We start from the raw sequence: 26,915 nt of genomic DNA, 5'->3' as shown, positions 1-26,915 counted from the left end.
CTTAAAAGACCTGTATAAAGCTTACTAAATATATATTTAAATCGATTGAGTAATTATTGAATGCTTCAGACAAAAAAAAACCTTTACTACTTTATATACTTTAGGACTAGCGGCTACGCCCCTAGAGGCCTCTAGTGGCACTTATAATATTTTTTTTTGTTCAAGTCACTTCGATACCCTGCAATGTTGCATAGGAGTCTCTTAAAATAAAAAAAAATAAAGACTTAAAATAAAAATTTCGATTTATTGTGATTTCTCTAGGGAGGGTGGTGGTACCCTCCCCCAAAATAGTTATAAACCTTCCCGGGACCTATAAGAACCTACCCTGTTATGGAGAACCCGATCGGTTCAGCGGTTAGCGAGATCCTTCGGTACACACACACAGGCAGAGAGACAAACACACATCCTGTTACTTTTTTAGAAGGATCACTTGCAATGATCAAAGAAATAGCTAAAAACACTCATCTTCAAAGCTTGTTCTGAATGAAAAAAATTAACCTTTTACAATTTTTGAGTGTCTCAAATGCATTACCTACTCAATACAATAGACACGGAGATATTTTGCTACAGACATAAGAACAGAAAGACAAACTTTGCACCTTAAAACAGCTTAAATCATTATTTTTAGTTTTTCTACTATCATCATTCTATTTTGTAAGATAGTTCAAATCATGTTTTTGAGTTTTTTTACTAAGCACAAAATAGTAGCTGTCTTCTATAGTGCCCTAGCAATATGGGGATAGATGTCACTGCTTTTGGCCTACCTATTATATTAACGTGAGGAAATACTCTATACCCCATCTCTTTTCTAGAGGCTTCTTTCCCCCTTCCCTCTACTATAACGTCAATAGAATAGGTTGGCCAAAAGCGGTGACATCTATCCCCATATTGCTAGGGCACTATAGAAGACAGCTACTATTTTGTGCTTAGTAAAAAAACTCAAAAACATGATTTGAACTATCTTACAAAATAGAATGATGGTAGTAGAAAAACTAAAAATCATGATTTAAGCTGTTTTAAGGTGCAAAGTTTGTCCTAGGGTACTAAACACAGCTCACTGTGGGCTACAATTGAATCAAGACAAAAGTAAGTGCCGAGCCCTGGGACCTAGGTAGGGTGAAAATATACATAAATCCTTGATGATTCCATGTGGAGACAAAATATTTTAGCGGGGTCTTTTGGTTTTTTTTCAATTTAAAGTTCTGAAAAAAAATAAAAAAAAATATGAAAATCTTTAATAAAAAACAAACAAAAATTGATTTTTAATATTTTTTTTATTTAAAGATACAAACAACTTATATCAATACTATAAGCTTTAAAAAAATCACAATTTTCAAATTTAGACTTTCAATATAAAGATTTGTAGAAAAAACCTAACAACAAATTCTAACATATTTCTGATCAACATAGCAATAAAACGTCTTTTGCAAAATCTTTATCATCAAAAATAAATAGCACTTACTAAAGACTTTTTTTCATTTAAACTTATACTTTTCACATTATTTAACTTTAAAGATTGATTTTTTTTCAAAAGAAAGGTTGCGTGATTTTTTTTATTCATAATTAATTGCCTAATTTTGAGATTCAGATAAAAAACTTTACTACTTTATATTAATGGTTAATCTTCTAGCAGCGGCTACGCCTCTAGATGCATATAGGGACCCTTAGGTTGGGGGGGAAGACGAACCCCCCCTTACAATTACAGTTTTTTTTAATGAAAAAGTTAAAAACATTTATTTTGGAGAGTTGATTCTCTTGGGATAGTGATGGTGCCCTTCCCCAAAATAGTAATAAACCTTACCAGGACATATAAGAAGCTACCATGTAAAGGAGAACCATATTGGTTCAGTGGTTAGTGAGATCCCTTGGTGCACAAAGACTCACATAGAACGTGTTACTTTATTATAAAGATACATATATACACAGAAACTCTACAATCAGAGTATGTCTGTTTGTTCATCCGTCTGTATAAAAACATTACAGAATATATTTATTTGGTACTAGCGGCTACGCCCCTAGAGGCCTTTAGGGGCACTTGAGAGGGGAAGAAGTGGTTGAATTCTACAACTAGATTTTTATTTTAGACTTAAAAAGAAAAAGTTATTTTTTGTGTGTGAAATGGGGTCCTTTTTTAGGGATTGATTTCTCCTAGGATGGTGGAGGTACCCTCCCAAAATAAGTTATAAACCTTTCAAGAACCAATGAGAAGCTACATAGAAAAAAAGAACCATTGATCATTGTTAATTACTATTCAGGGATCTAAAGGGATAAGACAATGACCGCTAAATTGATTTACATTCCCAATTATGATACATGGATAACCCTTCTGTATGTTTCAGTTAATGGTTGAAATGTTGGGCACTTAATTTAATAATCCAACCAAACAAAAATCGCAACAGGTCCCCTAAGTAGTTAAGCCAACGAATAACAAATTCCTATATTAAACTATGGGGACTAGTCTAATAAACAGCCCATTGTCCCATCTCGCTCTGATTAATATATTTTTGTATCTGTATGTTACACTTGCTATTTTCTTTATTTGTATTCTTTCAAACTTAAGAGCTTCACTAATTATGGATGTTGTCTTTTTCCCTTGTTAAATCCAATTACCTAATTCTGGATATTCTTTGAGGTTGATAATTACAATTATATTTTATTAAATGGAAAAAGAACAATTTAATCATTATTCAAGATAAAAATTATTTTATCACTAGCGGTTTTGCCCCTAGAGGCATCTAGGGGCCCTTGATAAGTGGGGGGAAGTTGACCCCTCCCCTACTTTCAGTTTTAGTATGTAAAAGAAAAAGTTTTTTTTTAAATGTTGGGTAGGAACTAATTTTTTCTAAACTCAAAACTTCTCAGGACCATGAAAAACTTGAACCAATAAGAACTATATCAGTTAAGCGGTTTCAAAGAATCTTCGGTACCGACAGACACCCTCACACACACACAAACAGACAGACACAGAAACTGTTACTTTTATATAAGGATTAATAGACACTAAACTACTCCTTAAAATGTTGATCCTATATCAGTCTAAAAGATAGGTCAATAAAGAAGAACCAAATTGGTCCAGCGGTTAGCAAGAACTTCAGGCACAGACAGAAAAAACACACGGACATCCTATCTTTTTTATACAGGGATATAACTTTTAAACGATAGGAAAAATTTTTTTTTCCAGATGATATTTCTCTCCCTGCTTTAATGCACTATTTATGATACAAAATAGATTGATGTCTGTTTGTCCATCTTTCTGATGCTTAAGAACTGATATGGTTCTTTTTTTACTTTACTATGTAGATTCTCATTGGTCCTTCGAAGGTTTATAACTTTTATTGAGAAAGAGAAGAGAAATCGCCCCTTAAAAAAGGACCACAACACACAAAAAAAAAATTTTCTTTTTAAGCCTAAAATAAAAATATAGTTGTTGAATTCAACCCCTTCTTCACCTCTTAAGTGCCCCTAAAGGCCTTTAAGGGCGTAGCTGCTATACCAAATAAATATATTCTGTATTGTTTTTATACAGACGGATGAACAAACAGACATACTCTGATTGTAGAGTTACTGTGTATATATGTATCTTTATAATAAAGTAACACGTTCTATGTGAGTCTTTGTGAACTATGGCTCTCCTTTACATGGTAGCTTTTCATATGTCCTGGTAAGGTTTATAACTGTTTTAAGAAAGAATACCACCACTATCCCAAGAGAATTAACTCTCCAATATAAATGTTTTTGACTTATTCATTAAAAAAAAACTGTAATTGTAAGGGGGGTTCGACTTCCCCCCCAACCTAAGGGCCTCATATGCCTCTAGAGGCGTAGCCGCTGCTAGAAGATTAACCATTAATATAAAGTAGTAAAGTTTTTTATCTGAATCTCAAAATTAGGCAATTAATTATGAATAAAAAAAATCACGCAACCTTTCTTTTGAAAAAAAATCAATCTTTAAAGTTAAATAATGTGAAAAGTATAAGTTTAAATGAAAAAAAGTCTTTAGTAAGTGCTATTTATTTTTGATGATAAAGATTTTGCAAAAGACGTTTTATTGCTATGTTGATCAGAAATATGTTAGAATTTGTTGTTAGGTTTTTTCTACAAATCTTTATATTGAAAGTCTAAATTTGAAAATTGTGATTTTTTTAAAGCTTATAGTATTGATATAAGTTGTTTGTATCTTTAAATAAAAAAAATATTACAAATCAATTTTTGTTTGTTTTTATTCAAGATTTTCATATTTTTTTCAATTTTTTTTCAGAACTTTAAATTGAAAAAAAACCAAAAGACCCCGCTAAAATATTTTGTCTCCACATGGAATCATCAAGGATTTATGTATATTTTCACCCTACCTAGGTCCCAGGGCTCGGCACTTACTTTTGTCTTGATTCAATTGTAGCCCACAGTGAGCTACCACAAAATGACATAAAATTGGTTTCTGAGTGCAGAAGCATGCAGTGTGACCTGACCATCAGCCATGACTGTGATACACCAATCTGCCAGTTAAAGCTGGACATGCTTGACTTCAGGCTGGGTCCTCCAAATCAAGGTAAACCATTCTAGTATTTTTGTTAATGTACAGTGAGGGAGGAGAAATTGGGCTGTTATTGCACTAGTCCCCAAAGTTTTGTAATAAAGTTTTCATACTCGTTTGGCTTAACAACTTTGTAAAAATTTAATGAATTTTAATGGTTGGTTTATTTAGTGTCTGGACGTTCTAACCACTAATTGTAATGTACTGAAGGGGTAATTTTGTGTATCATCATTGGGGATGTACATCAATTCATCAGCTATTGTCTTATCCCTTTAGATCCCTGGTTATTTAATATACCTTTAGTCTCTAGGGGAGAACAAAGAACCTTTCAACCTTGTATTTTTTAGTAGCAAGTTTTCTCTATAATTCTTTTCGTATGTCATTCATTCCGTCCATAACACTATGTGGAAATTTAAATTTCTCAGATGTTACTTAAGATATACAGTCTGTCAGTCTTCATACAAAAATAAAAAAATCATAAAAAATAAAAGCACAGAAAGGTTCGTGATTTCTATGAATGTATTCTTGATTTTCTTTTACTTCGCAATTTATGGGTGTTGTTATCCTTTTTTAATATTAATTAAACAGTCATGTCTCCTTCCTGCCTTTATAGTAGCCATGATGAAATTTGATTTTCATTTATCATAAATGCTGGAATTAATATATTGAGAAAAAAAATCATGTTATTATTATTTATTTAATTTTAGGTGATTGTAATGTAGATCAGTTTATAATCCGAGCTAATGAGCCTTTACCTGTGTTGTGCGGTCATAATACCCATCAACATCTATACATTGATGTCCGCGGCAGGTTAGTAATAATTAAGATAAATTCAAAGCAGGGCTCGGCAGCTGCGCATCAGCCACCTATACCCCTCAGCTTAGGAAGAATAAATGTTTTCTTACTTTAAAATTCAGCTGAATGTCCAAATTCTGTTATCATCCTCTATAATTATCCTCTAATAATACAAAGTAGAACGATGTCTGTCTGTCCGTCTGAAGCTTAAGTTCTCGGTAACCACTGAACCTATTGGATTCTACTCTTCCGGGTATATACCTATTGGTCCTGTGGTGGTTTTAAGCTATTTTCTTGGACACCCACAACCCACCCAAATATTTTATTTGTGGCTTTTGCGAGGTTGCCGAGCCCTGATTTAAAGATTTACATAAATTTGTGGTTGAAAAACGATTATAAACCATACAGAAAATATATATTGTAAAAATTTTAAAATATTCAACAACAAAAAGGAAAGCAGGGGGAGGGGACATTGAATAGTTAATTGCAACAGTGCCAAAATTCTATAAACATGTTTTATTATCCGTTGGCTTGAAAACTTTGTACTTTCATTATTGATTGGTTCTTTCATTATTCTAGCAGTCTCCAAACTTTAAACCATTATATTCTATTTACAGAAGGAGTAATTTTGTTATAATTATTGGGTGTGTACATCAATTAATCTTTTATGTCTCATCCCTTAAGATCTCTTTGAAGAACATTTAGATAACTGAAAATCTATTTCTCTGTAACAAAAATGGATATAGTATATATATGGATTGAAATGGGAAATTTGTCATCAATTTGGCTTCAGTATTATAGACCTCACATTTAGTTCACATCAGTTCGTTCAGGTATGAGGGAAGAGTATGGGGTAATGGGGTGGATGAGGGGTGTCGTTATTGTAGCCAGCTTCGAGTATCGCTTTAACAGAGTACATGAAAATCTGGTACAAATGTTGGTGGCCAGATATCCGGTATCCGGCCAAAAAAGCATCCGGTCCAAATCTACAAGAAAATGAAATGACAAAACATTTAGGAAGGAGACAAATCTAAATGTGCTGAGCATGCCCATATTTCCAAAGCCAGTTGGAGTTCACAATCAAACTGATACTGATAGAATCATAATTCAATGGCTTTATGAGGTAAATTTTCTCCTATTATTTACAGTAGTGATTTTAGTTTGTCTATAGCATAATTACAGAACCAATTGAGTTCTTCATTTAGGGAGAGCTTAACATTTAGCCTATATTATTTTTCATTTGTATTTTAATGATTTGTTTTTTCCTGTCCATTTTCCTTTAGAATACATTGCCCCTAGTAGCATAAAAATATAGGTTTAAGTTTTAATGAATAACATGCATTAATTTGGCTACACTAACTTCTAAACAGTTTTAGTAGTTTAGTCGTGAGAGAATTTAAGTATTTTAGAAATTTAGAATTTTAGCAAATTCTCAGCGGACTATAATTCTTATCTAAAAGAATAAATAACTGTGAATGTAAAAAAATGATTTGCATCTGCTAAGGTTGATCCTGACAGAGCTTGGAATATCCTGGTGACACAAATCCCCTGTTCCTGTTCAGATACAGCTCTGGACATCACTCCAGCTCCAACTGGCTGCCTGCAATACCATACAGAAACTTCAGGTATAAAGAGTAGGATCCCTTTATCATTTAGTGCTGCCACTGCCACTGCAAATTTTGAATGCGGCTCAATAATGATCTTCAAATCAAGATGGCTGTGGTAAAGTCAGGACACTTAAGAAACACTAGCAGCTCACTGGCATCGCAAAATTGCTACTGCCACAGAGCCAGTGGTTTGTTTTCAAAGTGTTTCCCAGCTCACTACTGCTATTTTGATTTAAAGATCGCTATTAGGTGAGCCTCTTTCAAAGTCGTCTCACTAGAGGCATCGGCAGTGGCAACACAGTGATTTAAAGATCCAGAGCAGTTTCACTGCTGGAAAGCTGCTTATTTATAAGAATTATGGTAACACATAAAAATGTGCAAATGTAGCCTGTTCTGTTCTGCAGCCTCTAAAAATTCCAAAACAAACACTGCCAAAAGCAATTCTTGTAAATAAGTGAAAAAAATATTTTTCTAAAAAATTGGAGTATTAATTTTAAAAAGAAATTATTATCTATTTATCATCGGTTTCCTTTAAAGTTTAATTTTATTATATCTGTAAAATTAAAAGGTTTTAAAATGTTTTTCTTGTATTCATTCGAATCCGATGGATGGGAACCGGTTCTCATTCATACGAAAAAACTATGTCTAGCATCGTATTTTATCCAGCTTTCTACGAATATAAAAATGTACAATCATAAGATTAAAAACCAGTTTTAAAGCCCGTGCCTTCGGCACCTCGGGGCTAAACAAACTGGTTTTAGTCTTATAATTGTACATTCTATATCTGCGGAAAGCTGTTTATGCGAGAAATAACTATTCTTCAACAATTCCATCATGTTCCTGAAATATATCTTGTTTAAGGATTAATATCTTCCTTCAACTATGAGGGGAGTGTTAAAAACTACGAGCCCTGCTGGAACGGAACAGAGGAGGAATGTGGAGGTCTTGTGAACACTGGTCATCTCAATAATCTAGACTACTCCATATGTATCAAGTCACAAACTGGTTATTGTGGAGTTGCATATAAACAGGTTGGTTGTGAATTTAATTCAGTGGTGTTCACAAGTGGGTGTTAAGCTTTGAGGGATGTAAAAAGGAGAAGGCAAATCTACCCAATTTCCCTTTAGAAGGGGGGGGGGCCTCTCTACACCTGTTCGCTACCATTTTCTTTTGTGAAGTTTTGGTTAGCAGCTATTCTAGCAGCAGCCATGTTCCTAAAAATGTAGCGAGACAAAGTATCTTAAAAATCAGCCCTGTGATATCATAAAAATAAGGAGATTATAGCAGAAGTGGGAAAGAAAACCCCTAAAAAAGACATGGTTAATCCCTCATTTTTATGACGTCACATGGCTGATTTTTAAGACACTTTGTCTCGCAACCTAAAAATCATCAGACTCACAAACTAATCTCATAATTTACTTTTACTTAAATAAATATAACTTCACTAAAAATTTACATTAACATTAAACCATACTCTTTTTTGTTAGACACAATTATAAATATATAGAATATAAAATCCAGACAACTACCTGCCCCAAGTGGTGGATACCCTTTTTGTCTGCTAGCAATATGCTTTTTGTTCTTTTGTAGGGACTCGGCTGTTTTAAACAATGCATCTCTTCAAGTGATTATGAATTTGGACATAATTGCAAAAAAATAAACCATTTTTATTTAATCAAATTAACGAAAACTTTTAAAATAAATTAATAATTTTACCTCATTTGATTAGCATATGAACAAATGTGATAGGTGTTAATCCTCAATCATCTTAAATTCGAGTGAAGAGAATTCAAAGGAAATTTGCTAAAATCATGAAATGGAACTTTCCAAAACTTATAAAACGGAAACACATGTTTAACTTCTAATTTTGGGGGAATTGTTAATTTATCTGTGAGTATTACTTTATTAGAGTACATGCAAATGTGGTGCAACATCCAAGTAATTATTTATTTTTAAAAGCGAAGCTTTTCTATAATTAGGGTCGGTCCGTCCGTCCGTCCGTACGTCCGTCACAGAGAGTTAGCTCTTTTCGTTAATTTAAACAGGTTAGATTTGTCCTATCGATTCCAAACTTTGCATGATGATTGCTATAGTAGTTAGGTACAATTAAGAAAGCGTAGCAACTCTATAAACAATACCAGAATGTCAGTACGTCCATTTTAAACCTGTAGATTTTTAACTTTTTTGACAACAAATTTTTGTATGCTAAAATTATCCGATTCTTCTGATTTTTTGAAAACTAATTCCCATTACAACAAGGTACAATGTTATAAGCGAAGCATCTCTATAAACAAGTCCCAAAAATGTATGTATGTCCTTAAACAGTATCATCTATTTATGCAGTTTTGAAACAAATTTTCTTAAAATATTGTCTGTACTGATGCATTAATATTCTGCTAATTCAGTTCTGACAATCTACAAGTGTTAATGTTCGTTTGTCCTTCCATTTCAGAGCTTCGCTTTTATGGATGTTTTCATCCTTGTTTTTTAAAGGTTGATTCAGATTCATTCCAGCTGACCGGACTCCAACAAGAGAATATCCCAACTCCAATCTATGGAGAAACAGATTGTAATGATGATTACATCTACATTCCCAGGGGAAATCATCCGCAAGACTTTAACAGAAAGTAATATTAAAATGAAAACAAGGATGACAACATCCATAAGTAGCGAAGCTCAAAAATTATGAATGGATATCAGGAATTTTACTATAGAGCAGTGTCATCCAATATATTTGATGAAATAGGGAAATGACAAAAACTTTAAAATCATGCAACCTTTAAATCACGAAAAATTAAAATCTAGGAATCGATCTGGTTCCTTAATTAATAGACAAATCTTAATAAAACTTGGTGAAAATATGTAAAAGTGATTAATCCCTGAAAATTTCAGCCCTCTATCTTGAAAAGGTATCGAGAAAATCACGAAAAATTGAAAATCTAGGAATTGATCTAGCACCCCCAAACAACAGACAGATGGACATAACAATGTATAGATTAGGTGGACATATGAATCTACACTAAAAATTTCAGCTATCTATCTTCACCCTAAACGTCTCTTACGGACAGACGGACATTTCAAATTATAGAGTAGCTTCGCTACTAAAAATAAGGAGGGGGGGGGGGGTGGATGTTGATCCATAAAGGCATGTGCCGAAATTCTATATAAAATGGATTTTTGCCTTGTCTAATCTAATAACATGTTAGAAAAAAAAATATTTCCTGTATACTCTAATATTGAATGGTATACCTTATTCAAATAAATATTTCCAATGTTGTTCCATTTCATTTAGTTTAATTAGTTAATTCACTTGTAACTTATTTAGATATCCAGTTGAACGGTATTGTGGTCAAGTGATGGGTAATCGGTTATCTTCACCTGTCATATCCTATTCTAAACCTTTCATGTTGCGCATGCGCACTGACAATTCTGAGCCTACCGGTGGTGTTGCCCTAAACAATAAGGAATACTTGACATAGATTAGAAATTTATTTTATCAGGCCCAGGGTCGCAGTTTCTTGTCCATAACAGTTAATTATACCTAACTCAAATCTTATCTAACATGGGAGTTGAAATACTCTTTTCCTAAAATAAACAGCAGGAATTTTCTGTTTTCTGTTGCTAAAGATCTCGGAAACTGCTGGTACGAATCATTTGTTTCAGGGAAGCTTTTAAGCAGTTTTTATGCTGAACCGATTAAGCAATAGATGTTAGTAAAGCTTGTCAAAAATCGTGGGTTGGTTTTGATAGATTCAACTCTTCAAATGGTTTTAGGCTATTTTATACAATTCACTGCATCTTAGATCTTAGGTGTATGAACTTATAAAGCCACAAGCCAAACATGTCCCCTGAAAAGGCCCTTAAAAAATTATTTTAGTTCAAGACACCAGGCCCTCTTTACAAATTGAGCCATAATTGGGTTTTATTTAGGGAAAAGGGAATGTGATTCTGACAAACAATTCTAAAGGAAAATTTCCCCACAACTCCCCTTTTCCTACACTTCTTATCCACGCCTCTTCAGTTACATTAAAAAAACCAAGATATACTCCCACCTTACTTCCAAAGGTTTCGTGATTTTTTGTAGAACTGATTGTTAAAATAGCTAGGCCTGGGTTTTACTATATATACTTTACCAACGACTACGCCCCTAGAGGCCTCTAGGGACACTTGAGGTCCAGGCTGGGCAGGACCATATCAGTTCAGGGGTTTGCGAGATCCTTTGGTACACACTAAATTTATAATCTATGACAGTATTTATGAATCAGGGCTTCCAGCTGAGCTACACCCAAATCCCCTGTTCAGTGGATGCAGAAAGTTTGCTGGTCTTCACTTAGTCAAAATTAAATCCCCAAAGTTATAATGCTATAATGTATGAAGGGATGCTATGTAAGTTAGTTTTATCTGCTACTTTGGCTTTACTTATTTTTGGAAAGCTTTTATAAAAATTTTAATTGTCATTTAGTCGGCATTATAAGCTGGAATCTTGTGTGTCTATAAGATCCCTTTAAAGGCTGGACCTGTATTGAAAGTATATTTGATCACTGGTCAGTCAGGGGGAAGGCAAATAACTCTCCTAAAAATGCATTTTAAAATCCAATTATCTTTTTAGGTTATCCTGAATCTGAAATGGAACGAAAAGGACTCGAAAATGAAAATATTGTATTCAGCATTTTCTGATTAGTCTTTATTAGTAATATCATGTGTTATATTTTTTTGTGATTTGTTTGTTGAGTTTTATATAACAGTAACAATAAAAGATAAAAATGATAAATTTTTACCCTATATAAAAAGAATAGTTGCATGAAGTCAGAAATGCACTTCAATGAAGTGCATTTCATAAAAATGATTTCAAACATAAGTATACCATCAAACATAATTTTGTATTACTGTAAATAACAAACAATTATACATTACTAAATTAGTCGTCATGCTGCTTTTGTGAAAATAAGTTGCATACATTACAAAAAAATTATATATATTTTTTTAAGAAGATGATTAAAGTCCCTCAACAGATTATGACGTCATACGATAGAATAGCCAATGAGATGCCAGTGTACACTTTAATTGACCAGTGTGGTAGAATTTATGCTGGCCTATCATTGGTTATTTTATCGTATGACGTCATAACCTGTTGGGGGACTTTCATCATCTTTTTTTTAACTACATGGTAGAAAATTGAAATTCTTACACTAATAAGCCCTATAAATCTAGTTTAAACCATTGAACAGGAAAAAATATGCAGTTCATAAATTCAAGTTTAAATGCATTTCGTGCAACTACCCCCCTTTGATATGAAGCCTAGGCCAGGATATTTTCACCCCAAGACTCGATGTGTTTGAAAAAATATGATGATGTTTACTGTCATCACTTTTTACAAATGTACTAATCACATTATTGGATTACTAGTGGTTCCTGCCCCAAGAGGCCTCTAGGGAGACTTGAGGGGGGGGGGAGGATTCTACTTCCCCTTTTTAAAATCCTAGTTTTAAACGGAAATGGGCGAGTTTCAGAGGCAATTTCTCTTTTGAAGATAGTGGTACGTAACCTTTCTCAAAATATATATAAACCTTCCCAGGACCTATAAAAAAAAGTCACCAAAAGAACATTTGATATATAAAAGCTGGTAAAATAATGTTTGACATTGCTTTATCGTCAGACTAACGTACAAATTATATATATACCTAAAATGCTCATAGGCAATATATCAGTAAATATTCCCTTAAATTTTAAGTTGTCTATCTTGAAAAGAATATTAGAGATTTTCGTTACGCCATGTAGTTTCTTACAGACAGAAGGACATTTAGAATAATACATTAGCTTCGCTACAAAAAAAATTAAAGTCATTAAAAGTTATTAACCCTGTTTCCTTATTCCACAAAAATTATCAACGTAACAAAAGTTGGTAACCCTGTATTTATAACCGCGAATTATGTTAATTTTTGTCTGCTTCTTTGACAACAACAAAAATACCGGGAATTTGAATTTTTTAGAAATTGTTTATAATTTCACCATCATTTGTATCAAATAATGCTTTATGTGCAAAATTAATAGCTTTATTTTAAGATTTTATATTGTTTTATTTTTTATTAGGTTAATATCCAATAAGACAAGGATTTTTAGTACTTTTTAAAACTTTAATGTTAGAATTTTTAGGGGTCAATGCCCCTTATATGGCCGGACGTACTTGAAAAGTATTTTAAAGATATTTTATCAACAGTTGCTTCCAAGTTCCAGATAAGAGATAAGACTGGTTTTTAGATTGGGTTTTATTCGTTATTTTCTTTAATCTTAGCTTTTAGAAAATTGTGCTAATATAATTATTTTTTTCTTGTAAGTAAGTTTCTTGGCTTCTATTCACGATAGATGGCTGCAAACATAAGGAAAATGTCTGCAAATTTAACATGTTAAAATAGACGATAAAAGCTTTAATAAATGAACTTTAAAAATTAGTTTTGTTAATTTCAGATTTTATTGAAATAATATTCAGATTTTAAGACTTGTTTCAATTTTTATCTGTTTATTTCATGGATTTAGAAGAACAACAAAGGTGGAGGTAGGTTGTGCTAAAATTCCGTAAAGTTGTGAGTTTAAAGGCTTAAAAACAGTAGTAGACAATATTCACTAAATATGTGTATTCCTTATTGAAAAGAACCATAGACAAAAACATTTAGTGAATATTATCGTTCTACTGCTGTTTTTAAGCCTTAAAACTCACACCTTTACGGAATTTTAGCACAACCTACCTCCCCCTTGTTCATTAAAATTTGACAGAGAGGGAGGGGGACATTTTATTGGACTAGCTGTAAATTAATACGTACGTTCCTTTCTTAGTAAGCTTGGGTTCTTAAATGAATTTTGATTGGTTTTATTTATTATTTTAATCTACAAAAGGTAGGTATAATTTTGTTAGTAATCATTGGGGATGTACATCAATTCAACGTCCATTGTCTTATTAAAACCCCTTGTATACCCCCACCCCCAAAGCTGCTTCCCTTTAGACTGAAAATAAATATAGCTTCTTTTATTTGTTTTTATCATATGAGGTTTTAGGTGTGTAATCACTTGCGCATATTATTACATCTAGGGCCGGTTGGCAATCCGAATCCGGAAACCGAAATCCGTCCAATTTTAGGACAATTTTAGAATCCGCAATCCGTTATTTTAATAGCAAATTCGGTTGTTTATTGTTATAGGCTAAAATTAGCGGATTGAGTTTTTTTTGGTCCAAAACGAACAAAAAATTTACTATTTTATATAACAGCCCTAACGGCTACGCCCCTAGAGGCCAGTAGAGATACTTAATGTGTGAGGGGGTGAGGTGACCCAACCCCCACTTTTAAATTATAGTTTTAAAAAAAAGTTTTAAAATCGTTTTATTCGAAGGGCGATCTCTTCTAGGAGGGTGGTTGTACCCTCCCCCATTATAACTATAAACCTTCCCAGGACGTATGAGAAGCTCCACCATGTATGAAGGAGAACCGTATCGGTTCAGAGGTTAGCGAGATTCTTTGGTATCATTATTGGTTAAGATGGACAAACATTTTATTCATTTAATTAGTCAGCCTTGAAAAGTTTAATTTCTTAGGTATGATAAAGCTTTTCTTTGGAAAATTCTATCATTTAAAAGTTTCGTCGCTTGCAATATGTCACAGTTTTTGGCAAATATGAACTAAATATTTAAAAATCTTTGATAGAAGATTCTTAATAACTGGGACAAATCATTAATAATACAATCTTCTTATCAAAAGTTAGATAAAGTTGTCGCGGTTATGATTGCATATTTTATTGTAACTTAGATAGACAATATCAAAATTTCATTGTAGTATTGAAATAGTGCTCTTATCTATTACATTGGGGATGTATATTCCCTTAAATAGCCTTAAACCCGTCTAACATTTATACTAGGCATCATAGACAATTATGTAGGTAATGTTTGAGCCGTCTACGAGTCAAATTCGATTTGATAGAAGAAAAAAACAATCAAAATATTTTGTTTATTTATTTTAATTGGTAATAATATTTATTTCAGATAATAAATGCAAGTGAATCTTTAACGAATAGACGTTGTGCTAAAAAATAGCACACAATAAAAAAAAAGTTTCTTATTGTTAAAAAATATTTTTTTTGTTGACTTCACCAGACGAATCTTCACTAAAAGGAATGTTTATTTTTTTGTAATGACAATATATTTTCCATTTACAACCTAGACTTTTACCCAAAGCACTAATATACCATCTATTGCAGACAACTAACCCTTTGATTGCACGACCCTTGTCTTGAAGTCTTTTATATGCTTGGCCATAAGTTTCGAATGTTCTGGGTCAAGGTATTCCCAAATATAATTGCTCTTATTTTATGACAGGAGTCCTTCAATTTTGGTTCTATAAAAAAAATATTCTTTCATTCGGTTGCTTGAAAATGTTGGAACTTGGTTTTAATTGAATCTTGATTACCTAGTTTGTTTAATTTAATTAAATTTATTTTAACTTAATAAGAGGGGGGTTTTTAATGCAACCATCTCGTAATCAATGATTAAATGGCACTTGGAATTCGAATTTCGATCTGAAATTTTGCATGAGTAATCCTTGGCAGGCCTATTTTCTCTAAATTGAACAAAAAGATGGAAAAGTAACGGCTGGCGGCTCAGCCGTTTTGTCATTTTTTGGATATCTTAAGAGCAATTTAGTCACAAAACCTATCTCCATATAACACTTTTTGTCGCTCAAAAACCTTATCAAACGGTTCTAGCCGGTAGCTGTTAGTACTAGAAAGTTAAAAAATGATTATTGCTATCATTTGACATGAATTAAACCAAAAATAAGTTTTTAAAAGTTGATTCCTACGTAACTAATGATGAATTTGCCCTGAAAATAGGCAAAAAACGGCTAAACGGCTGAGCCGCCAGCCGTTACTTTTTAGAAACTTTTTGTTAGATTTAGGGAAAATAGACCTACCAAGGATTACTCATGAAAGGGTAGTTTCACGAAATGCATATGAACTTAATTTAGTGAACCGCATATTTTATCCTGGTTAAATGGTTAAACTACATTTATATGGCATATATTTGAAAGAATTTCAATTTCATACCACGTAGTTTTTAAAATATCAAGACTTAAAATCGTCTTTTTAAATTGCATATATCACAAAAAGACAATTTTCAAGTCTTGATATTTTCAAAACTATGTGGTAGAAAATTAAATTTATTTCAAATATTTGCTATATAAATGTAGTTTAACCCGTTTACTAGGAAAAAATATCATATGCTGTTCACTAAATTAAGTTCAAATGCATTTCGTGAAACTACCCCTTTCAGATCGAAATTCGAATTCTAAGTGCCATTTAATCATTGATTACGAGATGGTTGCATTAACCCCCCCCCCCCTTTTATTTTATAGCCTATCTATCTTTCATTGTCCCATCCTCAAAGAACCCTGAAAAAAAAGTAAACAAAACTGATTGGAACTAGTTTGAAGATGAAAACTATTTACTCCAAACCATTCACAGTGCTCGTAGAAGGAAATATTGGCTGTGGTAAAACTACTCTCCTCGAATATTTTGAAAAGGTGAGAAAAATATTTATTTGTGTCTGTTAATTAGAAAGATCCGCGACCGTGGCTCATCGGGTATTTGTCGTCGGAGAGGTATTGAGTCTCAACACCGCATTATAACTAAAGACAATTAAAATAGTTCCTACTGCTGCTAAGTCAGAAGTTTTAGTAGTTAAGAGTAGGCAAAATGTCTTGGCCTAAAACAGGCGACACTCATTACCATGCACAGTTAGTACTTCCACCAGATAAAGGTCGTGCAATCAAAGAGTTGGTTATCTGAAGGGTGTTACATAACTTGTGTTTCTCTTGGCGATTGAGCGCGTAACACTGTAACACTGCAATCCACACATAAAGTGTGTTCAAGGTGGTGTGGAGAGGACTTTTACTCGAAGCGTCACCTTGCTCTCAAGATGTCATCATCATGTCAATCCTTTAATAGCACGACCCTTGTATCAAAGTCTTTTCAAACTTCAAAAGGGGTAATTTTGTTTATTATCATTAAGGATGTATATCAATGTATTGTCCATTGTCTTATCCCATGAGATTTATTTGGATAGTATGTAGTTTGGGCCAATACATTTCACTTATTCTAACCATTTTTTATGTGCATCTGACATGATACCATTATGAACAATTTTTAACGTCTTTAGTTTTACCCAACAACATGCTAATTAGTGATGGCAATCCGCTGAAATTTTGGGTCGGATTCTGATTCTTACAAAAAATCAGTCCAACAAAAGCGGATTGATCCGCGGATTGCGGTTTCTTGTTTTCTTTGGCGGATTTTCGGATTGCGGATATAAAAAAAATTCTAGCCCCTACAGCGGCCATTTTCTTACCCGTACTTGACCGAACCTAACCTTAAAGAAGCATGAAAAGCCACCGTGAAAATAAAATGCTAAAAAACATTGGATGCTACCTACCATTTTACCTGTAAATAAGAAACAATAAAATACATTTTAAATATAACTTTTTAAAAGTGCTACAAAAGTAGTAAAAATTAACAATTTGAATTGCACATTCGGAATCTGGGTCCAAAATTAGGAGCAAAATTGGACGGATTGTGGATCTAGGATTCGAATTGTCATCCCTAGTCTAATAAACAAAGGTAGCTTTATCTACACAGAAATATAATTTTGTTGTAGTATCCTGAGATCAAGGTATTAGAAGAACCAGTTCAAAAATGGAGAGATCTCAATGGACACAACCTTTTAGACCTTATGTACAAGGTTAGTCATTAGAAGGGCATTGTGTAAAGCAACACTCATTAGAGTTAGACAGGGGTGTATATTCTGCACAAGATTCCCCTGCCAAAAGGAGGGTGGAGGGAAAATATGTTGGAGGGAATGTAATTAAAAAATAAATTAGGTACAGAAAACATTTTCCCCCTCCTTTGGGAAAAAAAACAGAAAAGTATGTGGGAGAGGTAACAAAAGTGAATGAAATTTTCACTTTATCCCTCCATAGGGAAAAACTAAGGGGATAAAAAAGAAAAAATATTTTAGTAGGGGGGAAAAACTGAAACTTATGCAGAATATACACCACTGGAATTAGACAACTGACCCTTTGATTGCTTTTTCGGTTTTTTTTCTTTGTGACAAATTAGGTATATATTTGAAATTATTAGATTCATGGCGACGAGATAGTACGTTTTAAAAATCAGCTAAAGTGGTGGGTTTGTTTTAATAATAGATATAATATGTCTAAATGGTCAAACTGGCCCCATAATCCGTCAAACTTTAAAAGCATAACATCACCTTTGTTTATATTTTGTTACCTATTCTTATTCATTTGCTTAAAACTTTGGGAACTTTGATTTGATTTTGATTGGTTCGTTCTTTAAGAGTCCAAACGTTTCAACAAAAAATTGTAATCGACAGAATGTGTAATTTTGTGTATCATCATTTGGGATGTACATTAGGCCGACTCAAGATGCAAAATTTTTTGGCGCGCTATTTTAACCCATTCTATTCATAAATATAAGACTATTGATACCTTTAAAAGTGTTCTCAGACTATTTTTTCAGCAATATGTCAAATTCGAATTTCATAAAAAAGGGGAAGGTTCCCCCCTGGGGGTGAAATTTTTTTTCCTTTCAAACCATGGCTTTATACACCTTCCTGAATTCGTCTTGAAGAGTACATTAAGAATCAAAAAACGTTTTTTAAAAATATTGATCCCAGAAAAAGTTATCCTCAAATAACCGTCAAAATCACCTGATTTTGCTAAAATGGCCAAAATTGTTAGTTTTTTGAGAATAGCTCTTGCTATGATCAAAATATTTTAAAATCGTTTTTTGATCCTTAATGTACTCTTCAAGACGAATTCAGGAAGGTGTATAAAGCCATGGTTTGAAAGAAAAAAAAATTTCACCCCCAGGGGGGAACCTTCCCCTTTTTTATGAAAATCGAATTTGACATATTGCTGAAAAAAAGCTACCAGAACACTTTTTTTGGTATCATTGGTCTTTATATCATAAAAGGAATGGGTTGAAATAGCGCGCCCATTGAATTTCAAAAAAAGTGGTAATTCTGAGTCGGTCTAATGTACATCGATTTACCGGTCATTGTCTTATCCTCTCAGATCCCTGACTAATAACATATTTAGTTGGGCCGGATATATGACCGGAACCGGATATCTGGCATTAGAAATCAGCCGGTTATCCTGTATCCGGCCCAACCCTGATATTTAGGATCCAGTTCGGTGGAGTATGCCGTTCCAGTCCTATGTACAACAAACAATGCTGGAGCTCCACCTGCAGCCCACGGAGAAGCCTGTCAAACTTGTTGAGAGATCCATCTACTCTGCAAGGTGAGTGGGTGGTTGGAATTATTGAAATTTTCACCACTTTCCAGCATTGAACCCCTAATTTAATTGATTGATTAATAAGCTTTAGTTTCTTAGGGTTTTGACCTAAGTCTTTTTTATAGCCGCAAGGGCCAGCTCAAGCTCAACTTTGAAGCACATTATGATTTCATTTGATCCGCTAGATCAATGAGGAATTCTTAAATGTATGAATTTAAAATTTGTAGGTACTGTTTTGTGGAGAATTTGTACCGTTCTGGCATGCTGGAAGGTTCAGAGTTAGAGGTATAACTAAATAGTTCCTTATACCTTCATACTTTTTCTAGTATGGCTTCGAAACCGATTAATATCCGCTGGATTAGTTCCTTTTCTCAGACATATTGAAAAATCATGTTTAGCATCGCATTTTAGACAATTTTTCACGAAAATTAAAAAAAATTACAACTTACCAGTTTATTTTAAAGATAATAAACGATTTATTCTTTTTCTTTTTTTGTATTTATCCAGCTCTAACTTGACAAGAAAAAATCTAGCAGTAAAACCTTTTTTGTCCGCCACTTTTTCTGCCGGTTGGTATTGAAACATAACAGTAAATGAGAACCATTAACGGTCGCTACACACACACTGACAGACAGACATTCTGGTACTTTTATCATTATTTTGTAGGTATTATCCCACTGGTTTGACTACCTTACAGGTTCTCCAGAGATAGAATTGAAAGTTGACCTCATCGTCTACCTTAGAACTAAACCAGAAAAGGTGAGAATAGTTATTTCTCGCATCGTATTATAAACAGCTTTCCGCGGATATGAAATGTACTAGTATAAGTATATTTTTTTTTAGCCCAGAGATGCCTGGTTATAATCTTATGATTGTATATTTTTGTATTCGTAGAAAACTTGATATAATACGATACTAGACATAATTTTTCAGTATGGCTGATAACCGGTTCTATTCCACCGGATATTAATCGGTTTCGAAACGATACGGGAAAATCTTGGAAGGGGGAAAAAGTATTAAATCTAAAAATAAAATAGCCTAAAACCAAACCGGGCCTTAAGTGAAGCTTTCCTAAAAGGGAAGAACTCGATAAGTTCTGTATTTACAGAAATCTTAACCTTAATAATCATAATACTTTTTATAAAAGGAAAGTTAGTAGTATGGTTTTTATGTGAGTTAAGATCTAGGTAACCGCTTCAGCTGAACTGATTAAGGTCTCCATTTTAAGTTATAGGAAGGTTGTCTACCACCTCTACCCCCATCCCTCCCCTATCAAAAACAGAGCCCCTTGATGGTAGAGCCACTGCCGCTAGTATTACACTTTAGAAGATGGATAACTCATCTGAATAAAAATTTTTAAAGAATCATAGTAAAGCTGCATGTTAATGTGTCCTTTATTATTTATTAACAAAGATAATAGCATATTACATAAACTGAGGTGAATTTTGCCTCACTAAAATTTTAGTGAGGCATGATTATCCCCTCTAAATTTTTAGCGAGCCTCACTGATTTTAGTAAGGCATTTTTTTAAGAATTCGCCTCTGTTATTTTGTACTTTATTGTTTTTTTGTTTATTTTTTCCAATCATACATTTTCTATTGTATACTGTTAGGCTTTGGAAAGGATTCGAACCCGTGCCCGTGGGGAGGAAACTGGAATCAGCCTGGAATACCTGGAGGAACTTCACCAGTTACACGAAGACTGGCTCTTCGGAAACAAGTTTCAAGTATGTATTATTCTTATATGATGCCTGTTTATTTTGAAAAATGTTGCAAACCCCTCAACTGATATGGTTCTCCGTTACAGTGAATCTTCTTACAGCTAGGTCCAGGGAAGGTTTATACCTAACTATTTAAGGGAAGGAAAGTTGCACCCTCCCTAGAGAAATAATCAACCTTTGTATTATGTTCTTATGTATGTCTCAATTGTAATTAGGGTTGGGCCGGATACTGGATACCGGATATCCGGTTTCGGCCGGATATCTAGCAAATTTCGATATCCGTTAAATTACCGAAATTCCGGCCGGATAACCGGATATCCGATATCCGGATAGTTTCAATATCCGGTATCCGCATAGTGAAAATGGCCGGATATCCGGCCCAACCCTAGTTGTAATGTGGTGGACATACCGAAAGGCTAAGTAAGTTGTATACAAGGAGAAACTTCACAAAACAATCAGCAGTCTATCTTGAATGGAAGCACAAAAAATTACATTTCCCTGACGGACAAAGTGAATTATAATGTAGCTTCGGTATTAACCAAATCATAAAGAGAACGTTTAATAGTTATTTCACGCGTCGTATTATAAACAGCTTTCCGCGGATGTGCAATGAGATTCTAAAAAACTTATTTTAATCTAATGATTGTATCTACATTTTTATATTCGTAGAAATTTGGATATAATACGATGCTAGACATAGTTTTTTCTTATGGATGAAAACCGGTTCTAATCCACCTGATATTAATCGATTTCGAATGACTTCAAGAAAATATTTTTTTTTGTGTAGGTGCCTGCTCCTGTCATAGTTATTGACGCAAACCAGGTAATAATAATATTTACAAAGTGTGTGTGTGGGGGAGTGAGGGGGGTGTAGGAGGGAGGCGCCTCATTTTGAATCCATTGTGCTATTTATTACACCAGTCACCAAAATTTTTATTATACCTAACATTTTCCTATTCGTTTTCTCAACAACTCTGTGGATTTTTTTAAAAGGGGGACGTAACTGAAGCTTTTTTGATGCAGGGGGGGGGGGGGGTTTTCTCAGGAACCACTTGATGAACCGTGTAAATTTTTTGGACTTAAGCTTTTATGGGTATGAACATCTTATGGTTTCAAAGTCAACCCCCTACCACCACCCCCTAGCCCCACGGGGCTCAAAAACCCCCTAAAAATGAACCTAACCTTAATTTTCTCAGAAACCATTTGACCAATAGGGATCATTTCTTAAACTTAAGCTTTTATGGTTATAAACTAACTTCTAGTTTAAAAGTTACTCCCATGCCGCCAACCCCTAGCCCTCCGGGGCTCAAAAAAACCCTAAAAATGAACCTAACCTTAATTTTCTCAGAAACCATTCAACCAATAGAGATGATTTCTTAAACATAAGCTTTTATGGTTATAAACTAAATTTTGGTTTAGAAGTCACCCCCCTGCCGCCAACCCCTAGCCCTCCGGGGCTCCAAAAAACCCTAAAAATGAACCTGACCTTAATTTTCTCAGAAACCATTTGACTAATAGAGATGATTTCTTAAACTTAAACTTTTATGGTTATAAACTAAATTTTGGTTTAGAAGTCAACTTCTAGTTTAAAAGTTACTCCCCTGCCGCCAACCCCTAGCCCTCTGGGGCTCAAAAAAAACCTAAAAATTAACCTAACCTTAATTTTCTCAGAAACCATTCAACCAATAGAGATGATTTCTTAATGGTTATAAACTAAATTTTGGTTTAGAAGTCAACCCCCTGCCGCCAACCCTTAGCCCTCAGGGGCTCAAAAAAACCTCTAAAAATGAACCTAACCTTAATTTTAAAAATCAGCATGTTTTTAATGGATATTTGGATTTTCTGTTAATGATTATAGAGTAGCTACGTTTTTTAAATTGTACCTTAATAATATAGAAATTATCATGCAAAGTTTAAAATCAATAGGACAATTATAATATGTCTAAATTAACAAAAAAGCTAACCCTCACAGACCAAACCTAGTTAAAGAAAAGCTTTGCTTTAACAAAATTTTTAATCAACAAAGTCCCAACTCTTTTTTCAGCTGAAGTCCAAAATATTTGCACATTTAATACTGCGGTTCCTGAGAAAACTGAGGTTAGGTTATTCCTCTGAAAGCCTACTAAAAAAAATTTACTAGAAATTTAAGCTAAAGTACATTTTTAGAGGGTTTTTGAGCCCAGGGTAGCTATGGGGTGGGTGACATCTAAAATAAAATTTAGTTTATAACCATATATCTGCCATTCAAAAAAGTAGTTTATACACATAAAAAATCATCTCTATTGATCAAATGGTTTCTGAGAAATTAAGGTTAGGTTCAATTTTAGGGTTTTTTAAAGCCCAGGAGGGCTAATGGTTTGTGGCAAGGGGGGGGGGGACTAAACTAAAAGTTAATTTATAAGCATAAAAGCTTAAGTTTAAGAAATCATCTCTATTGATCAAATGGTTTTTGAGAAAATTAAGGTTAGGTTCATTTTTAGGGTTTTTTGAGCCCTGGAGGGCTAGGGATTGGCGGCAGGGAGGTGACAACTAAACTAGAAGTTAATTTATTAGCATTATAGCTTAAGTTTAAGCAATCATCTCTATTAATTAAATAGTTTCTGAGAAAATAAAGGTTTTTTTGATCCCTGAAGAGCTAGGGGTTGGCGGCACGGTGGTGACTTCTAAACCAAAAGTTAGTTTATAACCATAAAAGCTGAAGTTTGAAAAATCATCTCTATTGATCAAATGGTGTCTGAGAAAAATTAGGTTAGGTTTATTTTTAGGTTTTTTTTGGAGCCCCGGAGGGCTAGGGGTTGGCGGCAGTGGGCTGACTTCTAAACTAGAAGTTAGTTTATTAGCATTATAGATTAAGTTTAAGCAATTATCTTTATTGATCAAATGGTTTCTGAGAAAATTAGGGTTAGGTTCATTTTAGGGTTTTTTGGAGCCCCGGAGGGCTAGGGGTTAGAGGCAGGGGAGTGACTTCTAAACTATAAGTTAGTTCATAAGCATAAAAGCTTAAGTTTAAGAAATCATCTCTATTGATCAAATAGTTTCTGAGAAAATAAAGGTTAGGTTCATTTTAAGGTTTTTTTGATCCCCGGAGGGCTAGGGGTTGGCGGCAGGGGGGTGACTTCTAAACCAAAATTTAATTTATAACCATAAAAGCTTAAGTTTAAGAAATCATCTCTATTGGTCGAATGGTTTTTGAGAAAATTAAAGTTAGGTTCATTTTTAGGGTTTTTTTTGGAGCCCCGGAGGGCTAAGGGTTGGCGGCAGGGTGGTGACTTCTAGACCAACAGTTAGTTTATAACCATAAAAGCTTAAGTTAAAGAAATCATTTCTATTGGTCAAATGGTTTCTGAGAAAATTAAGGTTAGGTTCTTTTTTAGGGTTTTTTGGAGCCCCGGAGGGCTAGGGGTTGGCGGTAGGGGGGTGACTTCTAAACTAGAAGTTAGTTCCATAAAAGCTTAAGTTAAAGAAATCATTTCTATTGGTCAAATGGTTTCTGAGAAAATTAAGGTTAGGTTCTTTTTTAGGGTTTTTTGGAGCCCCGGAGGGCTAGGGGTTGGCGGTAGGGGGGTGACTTCTAAACTAGAAGTTAGTTTATAACCATAAAAGCTTAAGTTTAAGAAATCATCCCTATTGGTCAAATGGTTTCTGAGAAAATTAAGGTTAGGTTCATTTTTAGGGGGTTTTTGAGCCCCGTGGGGCTAGGGGGTGGGGGTTGACTTTGAAACCATAAGATGTTCATACCCATAAAAGCTTAAGTCCAAAAAATTTACACGGTTCATCAAGTGATTCCTGAGAAAACCCCCCCCCCTGCATCAAAAAAGCTTCAGTTACGTCCCCCTTTTAATTTGTTGGTTTATTACGGTGAGTGTCAAAACGTTTCAACCACTAATTGTAATCTACAGAGGGGATAACTTATGTATAATCATTGGGGATGTACATTGATTTATCGACCAATGTCTCAACACTTTACCTCGTCAATTACCTCATACGGGCGGAAATGTTGTCCTTGATACTCAAACGCCATGGTCCAACAATAACCAAGTGGAGCCAAATCATGTCTCCTTTTCTGTCCAATCACCCGGGGTATTAGGTTAAGTTACATCCATCAGATAACCAACTCTTTGATTGCACGACCTTTGTCTGAGAAGTCCTATCTGTGCATGGTAATGAGTTCCGCCTGATTTGGGCCAAGGCATTCCCCCCTACTCTAACTATTAATGTCGCGCACCCGACTAGGAGCTATATTTTCCTAAGCAAAGACTTTAATGATTTCAAATAGTCCATCAATACAAGAAAACATAAAAGCTATTCTTTAAGTTGAGAGTTCAAACGTTTCAACCTCTAAATTTTAACAACAGAAGGGGTAATTCTATGTTTCATTATTGTGTATTTCTATCAATTTATCGGCCATTGTCTTATCCCTTTAGATAACTGATTTTTTTAAGGATACTCCTGAAATGATCCAGGAATATGAGAAATACTCCAACATTATTCTTGGCGCCACCAGGTAAATTATATTTCCAGTTTGGCTTCCAAACCGATTGATATTCTCTGGCTTAGAACCGGTTTTCAGCCATAATAAAAAATCATGTATATCCTCTCATTACAGACAATTTTCTACGAATATTAAAAGTTCTATCGGGTGGGGGGGGGGGAGGTGTTGTACTCAAATTTTTAAAATTGAAATAAAAAATTCTAAGAGGAGAACGCCAAAATATGATATTAACATTCGATTCGTGGCAATCTATCTGTAATTCGGTGATTTTCAGTGGGGCTTAGAAACGGTTAAGTAGGGCAGGTTCATTTCGGAATTAGACAAAGCGGGATTATGCACCAGATAAAATATAATTAACAACATGATTTCTGACTCCAAAAGAATGAAAAAAATTAAAAGAAACAAGCGAGGTCCTTAAGTATAAACAGACACCATACAGTCATCCTGTTACTTTAGTATGTAGATTTTGATGTCAATAAGACTTTAGACATGTTATTTTATTTTAGGAATGGAGAAAAATCGTTAGATGCCTCAAAAAATGATTTGGCTGAAATAATTACTCCTGCTGCCGTCTAGAACAATAAAACATCATTTCAATCGAGGCTCGGCAGCCGCGCGTTCGCCACCTCCTGTAGGCCTGTAATCAGCTGGAAGTTTATACCTACCCAAATATGACAATTACTTCTTTTCAAAATAAATTGTTGGTCTTCATCGCGGCTGTCGAGCCTTGATTTAAACATATTAATTAAGTTGATTACTAACTTATCTTTCAATTCATAGTCAAATCAAAATATTTTGTATAAAAATAATACCTACAGTTAATACAATTTTTGGGTATAGTCCCTTTCGTGGCAACGCTCCTTAAGGGGCGATTCTTTTTTTTTTTACAGTAGCTTTTCTCCTTTTTCTAGTCCATTCGGGGGGCTCTAACCCTGCGGGGCCAATTGCCTAACCCTGTGGGGAATTCAACTAACCCAATATAACTTAACCTAAAATAACCTATCAAAAGCCATTTTAAAAATACAACGAATCGTCGTCCTTTAAGGGGTGTTGCCACGAAAGGGACTATTCCCCAATTTTTAATACAATTTCTAAGGGCATTTCATAACTTACAAGTTAAAAAATCAAGTACCTAATAACTCTGTTCTTAGTTTGGCTTGGAACCAAATAGATTTTCGCTATATTTTCTTTTGTAATTACGAACTTTTGATCTTGTAAATTAAATATAAAGCTGACTCATTATTCGAACGAATTAAAAAAAATATATGTATACCTACGCTTCTTACTGAAAATTAACTACCAATTGTTAATTTATTTTTGTACTTTAGTGTTTTTAAAAATAAATATATATTTTTGTAATTTCTAGTTATTTTCTTCCTTTTAAGTAGTGGCTTGCAGAGGATTTTGTGAGGTGTGG

The 26,915-nt window shown here is 34.0% G+C and overlaps 2 protein-coding genes across 4 annotated transcripts in view; both read left to right on the top strand.

The window, feature by feature from the left end:
• LOC145330324 (tolloid-like protein 2) overlaps positions 1-11,705 on the top strand; it is a 28,373-nt gene extending 16,668 nt beyond the window's left edge. Inside the window, exons 10-18 of the mRNA XM_080174961.1 lie at positions 4,446-4,546; positions 5,239-5,341; positions 6,344-6,449; positions 6,831-6,951; positions 7,795-7,964; positions 9,427-9,560; positions 10,259-10,398; positions 11,200-11,319; positions 11,543-11,705. Coding sequence (XP_080031087.1) covers positions 4,446-4,546; positions 5,239-5,341; positions 6,344-6,449; positions 6,831-6,951; positions 7,795-7,964; positions 9,427-9,560; positions 10,259-10,398; positions 11,200-11,267 — 943 coding nt within the window. The 3' untranslated portion in view covers positions 11,268-11,319; positions 11,543-11,705. The remainder of the gene's footprint in view (positions 1-4,445; positions 4,547-5,238; positions 5,342-6,343; positions 6,450-6,830; positions 6,952-7,794; positions 7,965-9,426; positions 9,561-10,258; positions 10,399-11,199; positions 11,320-11,542) is intronic.
• Positions 11,706-14,960: 3,255 nt separating this feature from the next.
• On the top strand, positions 14,961-26,857 carry LOC145329850 (deoxynucleoside kinase-like). 3 transcript variants are annotated; one of them, XR_013883148.1, is made up of 11 exons: positions 14,961-15,091; positions 16,400-16,496; positions 17,627-17,710; positions 19,174-19,292; positions 19,514-19,571; positions 19,953-20,045; positions 20,899-21,012; positions 21,794-21,829; positions 25,449-25,510; positions 26,005-26,332; positions 26,595-26,857. XR_013883148.1 is itself a non-coding variant. In XM_080174285.1 (10 exons), exons 2-10 carry the CDS (start codon positions 16,407-16,409, stop codon positions 26,072-26,074), a joined length of 726 nt encoding a protein of 241 aa, XP_080030411.1. In that variant the 5' UTR covers positions 14,961-15,091; positions 16,400-16,406; the 3' UTR covers positions 26,075-26,857. The 3 variants fall into 3 exon arrangements, 1 of the variants encoding a protein (XP_080030411.1); XR_013883147.1 differs by having other exon boundaries at positions 26,561-26,857; XM_080174285.1 differs by having other exon boundaries at positions 26,005-26,857.
• Positions 26,858-26,915: the final 58 nt, after the last annotated feature.

The sequence above is a fragment of the Acartia tonsa genome, chromosome 10 (genome assembly GCF_053477335.1).
Source record: "Acartia tonsa isolate MP-2025a chromosome 10, ASM5347733v1, whole genome shotgun sequence".
NCBI classification, from domain to species: Eukaryota; Metazoa; Arthropoda; class Copepoda; order Calanoida; family Acartiidae; genus Acartia; species Acartia tonsa.
The sequence above is the reverse complement of the archived record's forward strand: the minus strand, read 5'-3'. Positions and strand labels throughout refer to the sequence as shown.